This window comes from Amborella trichopoda, chromosome 5 (genome assembly GCF_054954075.1).
Source record: "Amborella trichopoda isolate Santa Cruz 75 chromosome 5, AtrichopodaSantaCruz75HAP2 v2.0, whole genome shotgun sequence".
Taxonomy (NCBI): domain Eukaryota; kingdom Viridiplantae; phylum Streptophyta; class Magnoliopsida; order Amborellales; family Amborellaceae; genus Amborella; species Amborella trichopoda.
Genome location: NC_142340.1, coordinates 32,101,764 through 32,119,897, shown reverse-complemented (window position 1 = coordinate 32,119,897; position 18,134 = coordinate 32,101,764). Strand labels below are relative to the sequence as shown.

At 36.8% G+C, this 18,134-nt stretch overlaps 1 protein-coding gene across 7 annotated transcripts in view; it reads left to right on the top strand.

The window, feature by feature from the left end:
* Window positions 1–18,134, top strand: part of BRCC36A (Mov34/MPN/PAD-1 family protein) — a 37,969-nt gene that overhangs the window by 4,185 nt on the left and 15,650 nt on the right. For 5 of the 7 annotated variants that reach the window (XR_016055346.1, XR_016055347.1, XR_016055349.1 and 2 more), the window contains 3 exons: window positions 8,158–8,243; window positions 8,497–8,718; window positions 17,466–17,641. Coding sequence is in view for 2 of the 7 variants with exons in the window: in XM_088866484.1 (XP_088722610.1) it covers window positions 8,158–8,243; window positions 8,497–8,718; window positions 17,466–17,641 (484 nt within the window). In the remaining 5 variants the exon portion in view is untranslated. Of the gene's footprint in view, window positions 1–8,157; window positions 8,244–8,496; window positions 8,719–17,465; window positions 17,642–17,911; window positions 18,075–18,134 lie in introns of all 7 variants that reach the window. The other 2 variants (XR_016055348.1, XR_016055350.1) reach the window with 1 other exon arrangement.

The following is an 18,134-nucleotide window of genomic DNA, read 5'->3' as shown; positions in this document are numbered from 1 at the left end:
GTTCGGCCCTGCTTGTTATTATAATAATGATAAACAACAACAGCAACAACAACAAGAACAACAACAACAACAACAACAACAACAACAACAACAACAACAACAACAACAACAATAACAATAACAATAACAATAACAATAATAATAATAACGAATGCGCTACTCTCTCTCGGTCATGAGCAAAAGGAACAATGAGCAAAAGAGATTGAAAAGAATGATCGATGACGTGGGCAGAAGTGGAAACCCACAGTGATGGTTTTGTCTCTTTACTATAGAGCTTGATAAGGGTAAATTTAAAATCTAAACTTTAATTGACCTTCACAAAAAAATGTGATGATTTGTGAGCAGTAACAGATGAATCAATAAATAAGTTGCACGAGTAGTAGCAGGTGAAGAAATGATTAAATCTTCAGTGCTTTGATACCATGATAGATTTCAAGAATGTAAATATGGTAGAGAGGGAAACAAGGAGAATAATGGAATTTGTATCAAATTCTCATTAATCAAGAATGAAACCCTAATAGGATTTATATACAATGTATTTTTTGGTTTAGATTAAATTAACCCTATAGAAATGTAAAATGACAATAAAAGAGAAAGAAAACATACAAAATTATTCATTTTATTATACATACATTATTACTCTCACAAAAAGTATTTTTGTCAACCTTTATATTGGAAAAGACAACAAGTGAAAGTCCAAAAATCAAAAGAGATAACATGTTTTGAAAATGTGGATGACCTAACTGACAATGCCAAACATACCAGAGAGAATTTGATTAGCTTATGTCATAAGGAGAAGGGAAAATATGGCAAACTGGTAGGGCTTTTGACTGGTGGGATGGAGCTTTGTTGAAGTAAAGTTTAAAGAGCTGACACTTTTTAGTGCCTTTCCCAATCACCGTCCTGGTTGTTTGGTACTACATTTCATGAACTTTATTAAAAAATGAGATACACTTATTGTCAACTAATTGCCCAAAGGTTATCAAATCAAGTGGAAGGTAGGGAACATGATGGACATCCTCAAGTACCAAGGAATTACCAGTTGGACTAGGGATAATGGTATTACCAGAGTGCGACTACGACTAAGATTGCATGTAATCTAGTCTTTCATGAGCGAGCAAAGCATATTAATGTGGATTGCTACTATGTTCATGATCGCTGCCTTGATAGTACATTATCTCTCCCTTATGTTTTTTCTACTGTGCAAAAGCCGATATCTTCACCAAACTAGTCACTTGAAAACATCACATGCTAATGCTTTACTCATGACTGCATCAGCTTGGAGGGGAGGATAGTGTATATATAATAAAATGTAGAATTTTGTATGGTGTTATTTGTCCTCTATTATCATCTTATATCTCTCTAGGGGTTGGTTTAAAACAAAATATACATTTTATATAAACCCTATTAGGTTTCATTTTTTGGTTAATGAGAATTTGATAAACATTCCATTCCTCTCCTTGTTTCTCTCTCAACCATATGTACTTTCTCGAAATCTATCAGTCTGCTCATGTGCAGTGTCGACCTAGAACAACACCCTTTGGGGGGGGTGATTTGGTTTAAGTGCAATTCTCTCAAAGGGCAGAGGGAAGGCCCCAAAGGACATGGATGGAAGTAGGGAGAAAACATATGACCATTGATAGAGCTCAATGGTGAGATAGGATTTGCATAACCAACCCCAAATAGTTGGGCTCAAAAAATTTTTGTTTCAATTATTTAAGCGAACCAAGAAGTATATCAGGCAAAGGTCCCCATGTATAAAGCCAGTTTTTAAACCAGTTGGGTATTTCTCGTAGGTATTTTATCCTGAACTGTAAAAACCAGCTATGTGTACAAGTGGGATTTTGGTATGAAAATATTATATATATATATATATATATCCAAGAAGTATATCTGGCGAAGGTCCCCATGTATAAAACCACTTTTTAAACCAGGAGAGAGAGAGAGAGAGAGAGAGAGAGAGAGAGAGAGAGAGAGAGAGAGAGAAGGATATGATTTTGATTGAAGTTGGTTATATCTTTGGAGATTCTATTGAATAGTTTTTTCCCAGTTTGAGATGATATTGCTTTCATTTCATTTTCTCTAATGTGTGCTGATGAATTATATGTGAGTTTTGCTTTTTGAAATTACCTTGTGGCTTATAGGTTCAATGTTTTGAGCCCTCCTATTTACTTTTATCTGTACACGATGTTTGAAAACTCTATTCAACAACTCAGATTCGGCCAAGTTACTCAGCCTCGGCACCTTGCCAAGGCGAGTTCAAGGTACAAAGTTGGTTACGTTAAAAAGGCCTAAAAAAATTATATATTTTTATTAATCACTAATAAATAATGTATAAATATGTTTCTATATTATTATTATATCTGTAATGGTATCTATGAATTTTTTTGATTAAATACTCAGTTTTTCTATTTTTTGGATTTTTCTGAAATGTTTCAAGCTATATATCTAAATTTTCCATATGAGCACTCGTGTGAGCACACTGTGCATTTATCCCCCGAGTCAAAAGACCTATTGGGAGATTTTTTAGTTTGAAATGTTGGGAACCACCTAAGAATCACTAAGATGATTATTTTCTTAAGGAAAAAAAGATTGAATTATTCGAGTTTTGTGACACTTAGATTTTACCCTTCAAATGTTGCATGGTCTCTGTTTAATCTTGAGACATTACTCTTTTCTTCCAGCATATAGAAATTTCTATTTAGATCTTTTTTTGTTTTTTGTTTTTTTACGGAAGTTAGTCTAGGGTTGAAGAGGTTACATCTCCAAAATTTGGGTTCCTAAAATTACTCTTATATTGGGTTTTACCCGAGGGAATAAATGGATAATACAGGATTATGAAATCTTCTAGCTTTCCATATTGACCACTACATAATGATATTGAATAAATGAATATCTCCTCTAGATGGGAGAAGATCCTCTTTGAAAAGTAATTTGGTCCCATTTGCTATAGCTTGAAGAATCCCCACAGGACCGGCGTATTCAGGTCCAATGTGTTGTTGAATCCTTGTAGATTTTTCTCGTTCTATCGACACAATCACTAATGCCCCTATTGTGATCCTTTCTACAGGAGTAAGGATAAGGATAAATAGCCATATCAGACCATAGACCTCTTTAGATGATTCCAAGCTGGAAAAAGAATTGGTGGCTTGTACTTTTGTCGTATTCCAATCTTCTATATACTTTTTTCTAGTTTTCGTTGACTTTTAATTTTGTTTATAACTTTTGCTTTTTACTGTTTTTATATAGATTTTTTTTGTGTTTTGTTTTGCAATTTTTAGCCCTTTTTGGACTCATACGTTATTTGACAAGGCCACTCGGACTCTTCTGAGCTACTCAGATTGGACAGCCCAAGCCATTTAATTTTATGTTGTTTTTACATGACTATTTGCAATGGAGTACACCATTCATAAGCTTTAATTCTTGATGTTCTTTTGAAAATCTTATAAATTTCCATCCTATGCACCAAATCTTTTTAGTAGACATTTTTCTTGAGATACATTGTACACTAAAGGGTTCTTCTTTTCAGCTGTGGTAAATTATATCTAATCGTCCATTAAGTAGCATTTGAAACACTCCATATTGCTTTGTGTTGTCTTGATCTTTTCGTGTGACATGTGTTTGCCAGTGCTTGTGACAATGATATTTTGAGGTTTGAGGTGAACAGCCTGCCTCTTTGATCTTTCCACCCATTTGGCATTTTGGTTTCAAATGTGACAGCCCCTGAACTTTTCTATACTTTGAGGTAATATTGTTACACGAGAGTGTTTTTACCGAAAGACTACCTAATGAGTGATAAGCCGTAGGGGAACTGAATCCACTCACATGGTGCATTGTGATAAACCCATATTGTTAAGATGGGTCATTTGGTTAATATAGCTGATCTAATGCTACATAATGGAGTTTTGTATAACCATGTATCAGTAGGATGACTATACTTGGATCATTTTTACTCTTTGGTTTTTGTGCTAGGATGTTTTGTTCATGCTCTTGATGTATGTACATATAGGCATAGCAGACTCATTGGTATATACATATGCAGATGCATTGTCTGTATGCGTGTGTGAAATGTTCTGGTGCTGCTGTGACTACACCATCCATTGAAATTGATGGTGTAGAAAGGTAGTCATGATTTCGCTCCTTGCAAAGTGGGTTGTGGGACATAGTTTGTTGGGATTGGGAGTGTGGGATTGTCATAGGCTAGAAGCTCCCTATGATTGAGATTGCTCTCCGTACACCCTGAATTTGGGGATCTTGATCCCAACATGTTGGGGAGCCGAATCCCACCTTTTTGAGATGCATGATAAATTCTAAAGGCCCATGACCCATCCAGTAAATGCATTTTATTTCTCTTTGAAAAATGTGCAGACCATGATTTTGCATCATAATTACTTTCTTTTTGTAATGGAGATGCATTTAAGACTTGTTTCCTTATAAATAATCAAGGTAATATGGGTGTGATTTACATTGGCTGATCCCTAAGGGATTGGGATAGTGTTCACCCCATATGGGAGCATGATCCACCCAAGGTCCAGCTTCGAGGGCATGGGATCGCTGGCAAGTAGGGAGATCCCGGTAACTGTGTTAAGGGATACCTATACACCGGTTGAAAGTATGGGACACCCCACTCCTGTCTCTCTATCTCCTGGCTCCAATACCTGTACCACCTTTATGAAAGTGAGTTTCTGATTATCAACTAATGGGCTTTATTCTTTCTCTTACCCCCCCTCTCTCCTCTTTTGGAGCATTTGTTTGTCTCTCTTTCTCTGGTTGTGTTGAGAAAATGAATGCTGGTTGTAGCCTTTCTGGTCCCGATCAAAATTAGGACATATTTTTTGTTTAAGGAGGAGGAAGCTTCTTTGCAAAATAGGAGGAAATAGGGCTTATCGATAGAGAATATTTCAGATAGAGAGAGAGAGAGAACCAAAGAGAGAAAAGGGTAATGAGGCAGAAAGGAGGGGGAGATAATGGAGTGGAAGGGGCCAAAGACAGAAAAGTGGTTGTAGATCTTGAAGAGGCGTTCAAAATGATCTTTAAATCATCCCAGGCGGATAACTGGGTGGACATTTATGCCCTTCAAAAGCAGTTTGCAGTCTGTACCATCTTCCTCTGACAGTGAAATCTCTTAACATAGTGCCTTGTTGCAATTTTCTTAAAGAACTAAACAATGCAGATTTTGACTTCGAGTCTGTGACATCAAAGTTATTATCTAGTTTTGGTTTGCAATGTCCACTGTCTATGATGTTAAAAGTTGTACGCTGTTAGTTGGCAAGCTCTTTTGTTTGACCAGAGTAAATTAAACAACTTCCATTTTGAAGATATTTCATTATGGTGTTTGACGGACATAATTTATTGTTTCAAAAGGGGGGGGGGATTTTTCTAATTACCTTGCAATCATTGACATCTTTTCCAAGGTATGGTTGGATTTGGTCAAATACAAATTCAATTTGCTGAAGCTCTCTAATTACTCACAAATATATTGATGCTTTTCAAAGAGAAATGATATAATTCTGATGGAGGAGGAAAGTACATTTCTAATAGTTTTCAAAATTACTTTCTAGATCTGAGGTTGGTTTGTCAATATAAGCTCTTGCTTCATATGACCCATTAAAAGTGGTTAAACCAAGAGGTGAAGGCATGTTGTTGAAACATCCCATTCCATAATCTCTCGGTCTTCTCCCATTCTAACCATTACTGTCTCAGTAATACAATTTTTTTTTTGAGAAATTGTTTTTTTTGAGAAAAGGTTTTTGGAGAATTTTTTTTTTTGAGTAATACAATGTCTCAGTAATACAATGTTAACGTTCTTCAAAAAAAAAAAACATCCCATTCCATAATTAATGATGTTGATGTGCTTAAATTGTTCCAGGGAGAAGCTCTATGGCCAATCATAACTTCCACTTATTGGTCATCCTTCTAGCTACAATCTCATACATACTTTTGGATGCTTTGCTTTATGTCCCCTTATCCACAAAATTTGTTTTTTGTTTGGTTATGTTGATGATCATAAGGTATGTATGTGCTTTCGACCTTATTCCCCTCGACTTTGTGTTTCTTGTCATGTTCATTTTCATCTTTGAATGAGCTCTTCTTTGAAATCATTGATCTGTGATAAGGGGGAGCAAATCTGTCCCTAACTTTTCCCAGTCAAGACTGTCTCTAATATGTGTTGCTTCCTCCATAGTTCTCTTCTCTGTTGTTTACCTAGTGTTTGCCCCCTCAAAATCTGTGGAATAGAATACACCTCTATGAATATAATTGTTATTTATCAGGAAGAGCCTTCTGGCCAAAATGAGCATGATTGATTCAGTTTTCTAGAAAAGCTCAACAAAGGTATGTATCATTTGTACACCAATTTAGACTGACTCATGAGATCTATGATGCAGGGCGTGTTGGACTTTTTGTTACTTTCATAAGTTTTCATCCCCTAAAATAATTTGTTGTCTTTTAAGGTTCTATTTTTTTCATTATTTTTAATGCCAGTTTTCAATGAACTCATAGAAATGGTTTCTTGTTTGGGCTTCTTTTGTTTACGATTGATATGAGGGGACTTTTTGAAGTTGTTAATGATGTTGGAACCATGGGAATTGAATCCTAGAGAATTATAGTGCTTCTGGTGGACTTCTGGAGGAGATCGTTTGAAGTAATATGAGAATATATTAGAAGTCCAAATACAGCTAGCTTTCATAATTGGAATAGGGGTTCTTAGGTGGTTTAGTATCCTATGAATTTCTTACTAGGGTTGGGTTTCCTATTAGATTTCCTAATTGAAATGGGAGGAGACCTTCTAGCTCGCTACAAAGTTTATACCAACAGAGTTTTGAGGATATTGAGGTCTCATAATTTGAGTAGGATTGAGGAATATGTGGTCTTAATATGTTAGGAATGAAGCTATTATGATGGGGAATGGTTTTTTGTGATTAGGGAAACAATTAGGATCGGTTTTAGAGGGGAGTTTTGATTTATAGCAGCTTTTTTCACCACAATATTCGTAGTTTCTTGTAAATTCCCCATCTCTTGCATCTATTTAATGAAGAACATCTCTTTGGTTTTTGGAGAGGTGAGAGCCATTGGTTTGAATTATTTGATTTGACATGGTTGAATTCAAGCAAGCTCCCATGGAATAACTTGCTCTAACACCGAAGATTATGTAGTACTGAGAATATTAATTGTGTTGAGTCCAATTCCCAGTGGTATTATTTCAATTAATGGTTATATCACTTGTCAAAGGGGGCCAAGATTGTCTCAGAGAACAGAACTGTTGGTTTCCTTTTTCTCAATTTAGGGTTGTGATTGCATTGTATTGGGTGGCAGCCATTATTAGTGAGGTTAGGGGCCACCTAGAACCTCACATGGTATAAGATGTAAGATGTGATTTGGGGCTTGTCATTTTTTGAGAGAAGTCACCTAGTTTGGTGCTTCTATATAATATAAGGCTTTCTATGAGACAAACTAAACTATGAGACCCATTTTGGTTACGATGGAACTTTATATTGTTGAAAATGGCTTCGGATACACGATTTGTAGGCAATGCAAACAAATAATTATCTATAAGCTGTAGCCCTGTGGATTACAGGCTTACAGCTCTTATCCTTGCCCATCAGGTTGTGGGGTTTCAAATCTCATGTTGTCTCATGTTTACTGATCAAGTGAAGTTATACTTAGAAAATTGTCTCTTGGAGGGAGGGAGGGATCTAGAGAAATTATTCTTCGGAAATTCTCTCATGGAGGGAGAAAGTGGCAGAGGACTGTGTGTGATGCTGGAAGATCATGTACATACTCAGTGTGGTTGGACTGTTGGGTTTCTGTTGGTGAATTGGGTGGATTGGTTTGAGTAGTGAGTGAGGGAATTTATTATCAACATCGTCAGAAACATCTTTCCAATTCAGTTTTATATTTGCCTAACTAATATATCATCTCAATTATTGAGTATAGAGATAAAAAATATGTAATCTCAATTTTTGAGAGAGAGAGAAAAAAATAATATCTTGAGTATGCACATCATAGTGGTTTATTTTATTTTCTTAAATAATTTCTTTGCTTGAAATTCTCTTCTTGAATTTTTGCACTTCCTCCATGAGTCCCTTTGCTCTTTTTTGAAATTTCGTAAAAAATATTGCCTAAGTTCGATTTACTCTGGGGATGTGTCATCTGCAGATGTGCGAACTCAAGGAATGTACCAGCTTCTAGATGCTGGGTTTATTGGTTTGATATTCTCTTGTTTCAGTGAAGATGCACGTAAGGTAAGTATACTGTGGGGTAGAGGATAGTTGAGTTGTAGCCACATAATTTCTTGGGAAGTATTGCTATAATTCAACCGACTTTGGAAAAAATCATAGTCCAACCAGTTCACTGTCCATTGACATGTTGGTCACTTTCTCTTCATCAGTGACCATCATTTGAATGGACGGTTAGGACCTGACAGACTGTGATTTCCTATAATCGTTTGTATCATACTGTTGTATCTGATTTGAAATATCTGTTAAACGTTTTTAGGTTGGAAGGATCCAGGTCATTGCTTTCCAATCGCTTGATGGGAAGCAAAAGCACGTGGCAAGGCTCCCTCTTCAATCATCACCTGTTAAAAGTAGTTCAGTGATAGAGGTTGCATCATCCCGAAGTTCATCAGAGAATATTTCATCAACAGCTGATTCCTCACGAGCTGAAATGGCTGAACAGGGTGTGGTTGATTCAACAATGACTTCTAGAGCTACTAAGGTATTTCTCTACACCCACACACATATCTTTCAATCAGTGCTGTTTTCTTAGTTATCTAAACGGTTCTTTTTAGCATTTAACGGAATTCGATTCTAATTTGAATATTGATTGACATGCTTAGAAATTTCATTGGATTAACATTAAAGAAATTGCAGTTGGAACAAGGAGAAACTAGATTAACTAAGGGACTAGATGTTATCATCTGTGGTATGAGTGGTTGGACATTTGTGCATATTGAAAGACTTGCGAATTGGAGGATATTGTGATTGGAAGCATACGCTGTTGCACATGGGTTTGGCTAGTCCTTCCAGATTGCAGTTACATCTCTCTGTCTTTGTTTGTGCGTGTGTGCGCAGGCGTACTGTGGTTGTGGTTTGCATCTTAGTCTTTTGCACATAAGCCAGGCTTTGTCCTATACTCTGGTTACAATGCTGACACACTCTCTCTCTCTCTCTCTCTCCACGTGCACACACGCATGCATGCACACACTTGTATACAAAGTACATATGTATAGATGGACTGAAGTAAAATCAAAAGGAAATTAGATGGAGCCATCATTACCAGATTCTTCGACCCTACGTGGAGAATGCTCTGGACAAGGGATCTTTACAGAGTCTCTCTCTCTCTCTTAATTTAGGAATCTCGCTCCCCACTATATAGGATCCAGATTTCACATTGTCAAATCTCAGGGTTCATAGGTGCACCAAGCCGTGATTCATCAACATGGGATCAAAGTCTTGATAACACAGAATTGAGATTCACATGCATAGACTTATAAAATGATTGTTGTAAAAAGGTCTATAGAATGATCCAGGCAAAGGAAACTATTATATGGTTTTATTGTTACATAAATTAATCGTAAAAGATTTCAATAATATTATGGAATACTTGGATGTTTTTAGATTTCATTTGAAACATTCTATCCTTGAAAATTTATTAATTCAATAATATGAAAGTTGTACTCTTTTTTTATTGAGTGAAGGATGGGTGTCTAGAAACTCTACTTAACCTCAATCTTAAATTCCTAATAATAGAGGAGCCCAAAATAATTTTCTTATTTTTTAAATTATTATTAAGTTAATCAAATAATTGTACTTTCAGTTTTCAACAAAGAAGGATGATGTTTTTAGATGTCATTTGAAACATTCTATTCTTTAAAATTTATTATTAAATAATATGAAAGTTGTACTCTTTTTTATTCAATAAAGGATGGGTGTCTAGAAACTCTACTTAACCTAGTCTTAAATTCCTAATAATAGGGGAGCCCAAAATAATTTTCTTATTTTAAAAGTATAGTAGCATTGCTAGCAGGCTTGAAACTCGTCATTTTGGTCGTTATCTTAGTCATTAATGTAGAGATCGAGATATCTAATAGTGGGGATCTAGACCTCGAAATTTAAAAATCGAGATCCCTTGAAGATCCCTTACATGAGATGGGGGAGCAAGATTCGGGAGCTAGATGGCCACCTAGGTTGGGAGATCCCAGCACGTATGAGTTGTTAGATTTGTGAGTCATTGCTTTTTGTTGTTTTTTACTAATTAATGAAGTCATGGGTGGCTAGTCATTCCTGTAGTGATGGTACTATGAAGGGTGGTATCAAACACACACAAACCTAGTTTAGGGAACTCAATCTTGTTTGGCAAGAGAACGGTGGTATACATAACTTGAAGTCCTTTAAAAGAGCCATCACCTTTACCTCAACAATATTTGTAAAAGAGCCATCGCCTTTACCTGAACAAAGATTTGTTGTACAATTGATCTGCATAAGATTTCTTGACTCCATAAGGACCATTTATGATAATGTTCCCAGCTTCTTCAAAACCTTGGCTATTGAAGGAGTGGCCATGGACTCTATGCTTCGGCACCAACTTTATAGTTGACCTTCCAACCTTAATCTTGTAGCTGGGTGCTTTGCATCCAGCAACATTTCTCCTTTTACAGATTAGAATATCTATTTCTGTCGCTCTAAAGTCCAAACTTCTTTTGGACTATTTCTAGTGAGATAATATACATCTCAAGGCACTTTCCTACCACTGCTTTACCATCCCATTCCTCACTCTAAATCATTGTTTTAAACCCTAAACTCTCTTCAAGACTCATTAGGTGCCCGAGGCTAGTCGACTCACTGAGATCTCAAGTAGACTCAGCCAGTATTGTTCAAGTTTTTATAAGAATGGGAGAAGAGGCGGAAAAAATGATGAATAAAAAAATATATTCCTATATGGATTTCAAGCTTTAGATGCATACCAGGGTGAAATATTGGTATTTAACGGAAAAAGGAACAAATAAATTTACATTGATAAATTTTCCTTATTTTGAACTTCTTCATCTTAAATATGAAAATTTGCTGACTCAAGACTATTTTGCCTAAAAGTGTACTAAAGAAGATTTTGGAAGAAATATGATTTCAAACAAACTAGAGAAAGCACGCAATTAAGAAAAAAAATTTCACCCCTGATTCATAAAAATACCGAGTGCTTTTATTGAAAGATAGATTTGGGAAGAGTTCCGGGTGCTTGGCATACTCATTTTATTTACATTCGACTTTATACAAATAAGGGGAAACCTTTGATCCGCGATTACAAAGTCTTAGGAGACCCAAAGAAAGAAAATTGTATATATCAAATCCTGGAATTGATATAGATTTCATGTACCTTGCGTATGAAGTGAGGGAGGCAAGCTGGGTCGCTTTCTCTCTCTAAAACTCCTTGAACTTCGCTTTGGAGTCTTGGTTCAATTCTCTCAATCCTTATGGAATCTATGTAGAGATCTTTATATGAAAAGCTCTCACACAGTCTTGGCTGAAGATTAGGGTCTGGGATTTGTGCTAGTCTGATCTCTCTCTAAATATTGCAAAATCATGCTAAAAGATTGCCTTATACAGGGTTCGAGCTTGGTGAACAAGAAAAATCTTCAAATCTTGGTAGGTTTCTGTCATCTTTTGTTTCCAGAATTTTCAATCTTCTGGAGACACCAGAGGATCGATCCTGGAGTATCAGGTGCCATAGAGTGCTATCTAGGCCTGAAAATGTGATGTTTCCTCCATCACATTACCTGAATATGCTATCTAGGCCTGAAAATGTGATGTTTCTGGTACTTATCATGTGATGATCTTTGATGACCTTTAAATTATAAGTTTAATGGCATTGATTACACTCAAAATCTTGCTATATATCTGAAAATACTTAAGGTTTACATTAGTTTCTCTAAAGGTGTTCAAGTTCGTAGGAACTTGATAACTTTCAAATCTAACCTTGAGATTATCCCTGTCGAATGGAAAGATTTTTCCAGAAATCCCTTCTAATATCCTTTCTCATGATTTAGGGAATGAAACTGCATGAGATCTTTCTTATCTTGGAAAGAGTCTCAAGATTATGCTTTCAACAGGATATTCTTAATTCCTGCCTCTTATCTCACCAATTTCTGGGTTCACTTTTCCATATAGGATCAAACAAGACTTGGGAAACATTCCTTGCATCCTCTAGATCACTCTAGATCAAATCATTTTGATCTGAATTTTTGGAAGCACCAGCGTAAATAGCTCCAGTGTGAACTAGGGCATGTAGCTCATGGTGAACTTTGAAAGCCTCATCATTCTTCTTTATATTCACATGATACGTGTTTTATGCCTCTATTAGGCCTAACAAATGCATCTGCCAAGTTGCATCTCATGATATCATCATTAGATCCATCTTTCTTAGTTTGATGTGACCACACCCCCCCCCCCCCCCCCCCTGTATTCACATAACCCGTGGCTCGTGATGGATCTCCAAAACACTTTTAAACTGCAATCCTTTATCATAAAATTCTACCAGTGTATTGCTTAGCTTCAGTCCATGCTTTCCACCAAATTTCAGCCCATTTGATCATCATTTGGACCAAAATCCCGAGTTCACCGCGAGAGGCACATATGCCTTCACTAGTTTTCAAGTGAACTTCAGAAACCATTTAAGATACTATCCAAATCACACCATCTTTCACAGAAATATTTAAAATATGATTTTAGATTGTTCCCTCCAAGTTTCAATTTGATTTGGACCCAAATAAAAAGTTCACCATGGGACTCCCATGTCCAAACAATACGCTCGTGGTGCATCTTAAAAAATTATGCAAATCTCTTCCAAACTAAATGAAATTCATCGCGCACCTTTATTTCACCATAATAAAGCTCCCCATACATTTTGGTTTGATCTAGACAAGATTTAGATCCAAATGTATGGGTCATCACGAGAATCCCCTATATGTATATACTAGGCTTGGTGAACTTTGGTTTGCCCTTGAAAACCAATCCAAATTGCATGATTTTTGGTAGAAAACTTCATAATGTCTTCATCAAGCATGAATCTGAGTTTGGGAGCTTTTGGACTCCATTAGGTCCATTTTTGAAACGTTCACCGCAATAAACTCTATATGGGCATTGTAGCTTGCAGTGAACTTTGGAAACCCATTGATATGATCTCCAAATTTCATGATCTTTGGAGCATGACCCTATCTCATCATTTCAAGGGTATATCCAAAGTTCTAGCTCATTTGAAAGTCATTATCATGACTTTCTGAGTTTAAAACTGTATGGTCATTTCTTGATTCTATAAGTGTGTCTGAGTTTTGTCACAAACACACCCAAACAAAGACTCTTGACTCACCTAAGTTTTGTACAATGTCATGGAAAAACTTGTTCTAGTTTTTTTGAAGTTGAGTGGAAGCAAGATGTGGGTTTTTAAAACCTTGTGCCTGACCATGGTGAGTGGTCTCACACAAGACTCAAGTTTTATGGAGTTTTTAAAAACTGTTCTGAAGAGGCTTTTGTTTCTCTCGTACTACACCCTCCAGTAGATCTCCAGAAGATGATTTTGGTTTTTGAATCTGCGTTGTTAAAGAATCTCTATATACAAAAGAGAGAAGCAATTTGAAACTATAATCTTGGAGCCCCAATGGACAATTAATAGGACGTCTTTGGATGGCATATGTCTCATAGATAGTGCAACTTTATATGTGAATTTAGTATTTGGTGCTGGGCCAACATGTTGGCCCCGCTTATATGGTAATCACCAGTTTGGACATTAGGACAAAACTACGAAAAATGTGCTCTCCCCTTATGCCAAGTAGGGTGATTTGGTGAGGGTAGTTATTTGTGCACCTAAACGTGCCGTTTGCTCGTAAAGATCTTAGGCCGATATCATGCAAGATAAATAGTGTTAGCAAAATCTATGGTCTCCCTTAAACTACACATGTAGGACCAATCTATACATCCTCTATTCCATGCCTTTCCCATATTTTGTGAGAAGAAAAATGAAAGTTAGGGGGTATAGAACAAGTCCATCCACTTACTGATTGCACTAGAATGTGGCTGCATATAGGGCTGCATCGTAGGTTGGGTGAGCTCAGGGAGTTTCTCTGTGAGAGAGAAAATAACACTTACCGAGTGGTATCACAGTAGAAAGAAGGTGAAATAAGAGGAGGCTGCGGAACTCTAGATTTGCAGCAGTATTGTGAGGGTGTCCTTAGAAGGCTTGATTGTACGCCTGAGCTCAAGTCACTTCTGAGAACTTAGTGAGTGGGTAGCAGGAAAAAAGAGAGACTAGCATAACATAGCTCTTAATTTACTGCCACCTGCTCTTTTATAGAGCTCCAACGGACCAACAAGTATGACGTGTCAACAATGGCATAAATTCTAAACAGTCATATTAGGTGGCAGTTTTTGTAAATTTGACAAGGACATTTTTTTGGTAAAATGCTCATGTACATGTGCAGTTCATGGTGTGTGTGTGCATCAGTAGAAAGGCCCAACTTAGTGATGTGTATGTGTGAAGTACAATCTGTGCCTTAATGCTCCCAATGTGCCGATACATGTATTCCATTGCTCTGTAAGCTGATTTTATGGTTGCACTGGTGATTTGAAGTAGATTAACATGTAATGTGGAAAGAGTCCTTATAATGGGGTGAAACCTTTTCTGTTTGTTCAATGTTGAAACAAAAATGAGCATTTGGTTACAACAATGGAGAAAAACCTCCATGCCTACATTCCCTCACTAGTTTCGACATGGTTTTGGCTTTATCGTACTCGTAGATTTCACCCATTAATTCCATTGAGCTCTAATGATATTACTCTGAGTTATACACCCTCAAGCAATCCGCAAGTGCATCCGCATATATATTATATGCGCAGATACTATTTGTCCACTTAACATAATCAACCGCATGCCTACCCATCAGTAAAATTGTAGTGTGTAATTGGCGTGGTTATTTGATTTTCTTCCCTGCAAAATTCTTTCTATATCAGTAACATGTGATCATGAACCATATCGTGAAGTTCAAGAACATGCTTTGGGACCAACATGCTTCTTCACAGAGTGCCCTTTGTAAACCATCTTTCTTTGGAACACTTATGTGTGCTAAAAGCTAATATATGCACATAAGCAGAGCTTACAGCATAAGTGATGTGTGTCAGGCACAATAGGTGCTTTGAGGTGCACTTTGCATTTCAAGTGTCCACATTATGTCAAAGGCACAACTATGACTCTGTGCGTACGCATATTGCAACTTGCTCTCACATACGAGCATTTTGCAATCTGATTTTTGCCAAATCACCAAAATTTCTCCTTAATATTATTGTTTAAAGGAGTCCATTTTTGTATCTTTCTTTTATGGGGTATTTTTGATGGTTGTAACACCTGTTGGTCTGATGGAACTATAAAAGAGCATGCGTTGGTGAGGTTGGACCTATGTTGTACTGGTGTCCATCTCCTCTCTACTGCTACTCTCTTATTAAGTTATTCGAGACGCACCAGTCTCTCTCTTCTCTATCATGCGACTCTCTCATTGAGCTCGTTGAGGTGACTTGAGCTCAGGGGTTCTAGCTCTACACGCTGAGAATATTTCTGCAAGTCTACTATGCCACAAGGTGCCCAACCTATTGGTTCTGCTGTAATACCTCGTGTGTGGTGCTCTCCCTCGCGGTGAGGACCTACCCGAGCTTGACTTCTGCTGCGATTTCTCTTTGGCCTTGTTGTGGTTGAATAAGTAATTAGCTGGACTTCCCCCACTTTGTTGTTTTAGTGTCATATGCTTAGGGAAAGAAGATTGGGGATGTAGATTGGCCTCATATGTGTAGTTTGAGGGAGGCCATAGATGCTTGCATGTTTTTCTTCCTGTGGCTGTCGAGCTTGCATTGTATCTGCTTATGATCTTTGCATGCTGAGTGCTTAATTTTGTTCATCATTGGAGGTTGGAGCTTATAATCTCATATTGCTTCTGTGTTAGCCATTGACATGTGTGACATGCAGAAGGCAGAGGAGATCGTGAGGATCATTGTATACTTTCCCTATTTGTGCTTGTTTGGATGTATTAGCAATTAATTAGCTGTTATAGATCTATTTTTGGATGTATTGGTAATTTATTAGCCGTTATAATTCATTTGCGTCACATCAGATGAGTCTTAGTGTTGATTCCTAGTATCTTGCACCTAGGTTTTTTTTTGCCTGATACCTGATTACCATAATCTCTCTCTCTCTCTCTCTCTCTCTCTGTCTCTCTCTCTTTCTGTTGTGCATGCAATCACAAGTTTTGTGCATGTGAAATGTTACAAGACCAGATCGTTTTGAGTGGCATCTAGGCGCCTAGAGGCTATTAGGGAACCATGAGATTTTCTGGTTGGTGCTTTTGGCCAAGTCGTGTCTCTAGTTCTCTTCTTGGCTTCAGCAATGTGCTTTTGGAGACGTGGTACAATTCCTCTGGTCGTGGTGTTCTTTGTCTTGAAGTATTATGTCCTTGTTTCTTAGAAAACTGAATGTATATTTCATTTACTGAAATCAAGAAGTTAGACTTTCTTACTCGGTTGTGGGTTAATATATAAAAATATGGAAGTTTGAAGTAATCATTTTTTATTTAATGAAATTGTTCCTAAGAGCGGACTAGCAGATTATTTTTATCTAAGAAATGTATGAATAAATGAAAAAACTTATCGGGCTAGCAGACTAATGCAATGTATAGTCATATAAACCCATTTAGTCCATGTTTGCACCCGATTTACGAAACCATTGACCATGGCATAAGATTTTTGAGTTACTAAATAAATATGAGATAACATAGAAATTAGATACGAAGTTTTGAATTCCCCAAGAATCTACAAGACGTCCTTAGAACTAATGTGTCCCTTCTTATCCATCTGACAGCTTTTTGTCGGTCACCCCTCAGTACAGAAAGCCATGTGAAGCCAATCTTTAAAATTCTTTAGATCGGATGCAAGTTATGTTTGACTGAAGGTTCCCTTGACATACTTCACAGGTTTTAAGTATGGACTAGCACAAAGAAAGATTTTTTTTTTCCCTGAAAGTTCACAAACAATCATTCTTTCATTCATGATAACCTGTTTCTCTCCCATAAACTATTGTATGAATTGCATAATAAAACTTCTTCAAAGTGCCAGTTATATAATACCCTCTTGATACCCTTTTGTAGTATGAAACTTCTGACTCTATTTGTTTTGACAAGAAATAATGACATTATCATTATAAAACAGCCAAAATTATATAATAGAGTAGAATCTCAGGTGTTTAACTTCTCACTGAAATCAGCAAAGCTGATACATCTGTTATGCTTCGTCTATTTGGGCTGTCTGTTGAAGTAGCTAGCCCACATTCACTTTTTCTTAGACTGCTAAAGAACCTGTCTTTTCTTTTTAGCACTGTCATTTGTAGTTTGTAATGCAACTTTGCATGCCCCGCTAAAGAGGATACGTCTCGGCCAGGGTGTAGGAAGAACGGGTTCTTCCTCTGAACTGGAGAATTTCTTTTCTAAAGATGTGAACTACTTGGGGAGAAAGAACTCTTCAAACAACTTACTGGGCTCTGCAGAAGATTTAGATCCTAGTGATATGTCAGCAAGTATGCAAGAGGCTATGCATCGGTCAAACTTGGATATGAGGTACATTTTCTATCTATTTGATTAATCAGGTGCTAATTAGTTGTCAAAAAGGTAAAAAAAAGAAAATCAGATGCTACTTTCTAGATTAATGTAACTATTGAGAGCTGCCCGTTTGAGATTGAGGAACGTAAACTAGTATCGAGGACTCTGTTTAATGCAAAGGCTGAAAGATTTTGATTCTTCATGCTCTGGTAGTTAGCTCATATATTGCTTTTCCTTGATTTACTTGGAGAATGAATATTTATGTTGGTAGGTTTCCATTCATTACAGGATTAAATGATGCTCTGCATTTTGACTAGACTGCGGGTTGTTGTAGCATTGCCCTTTTCTAGATAAAAGTAGCATAGGTTACCAAGATCACAAGGTTCAGCAGTGGATAAATGCAGCTTGTAAATATTTGAAAACCAGAACTGATTCAAAAGAGCAAATTTGTGTAAGTCAGTTACTGCCAACTTAAATTAAAATGAAAACAGTTGTATTTTTTTGAAAGCAT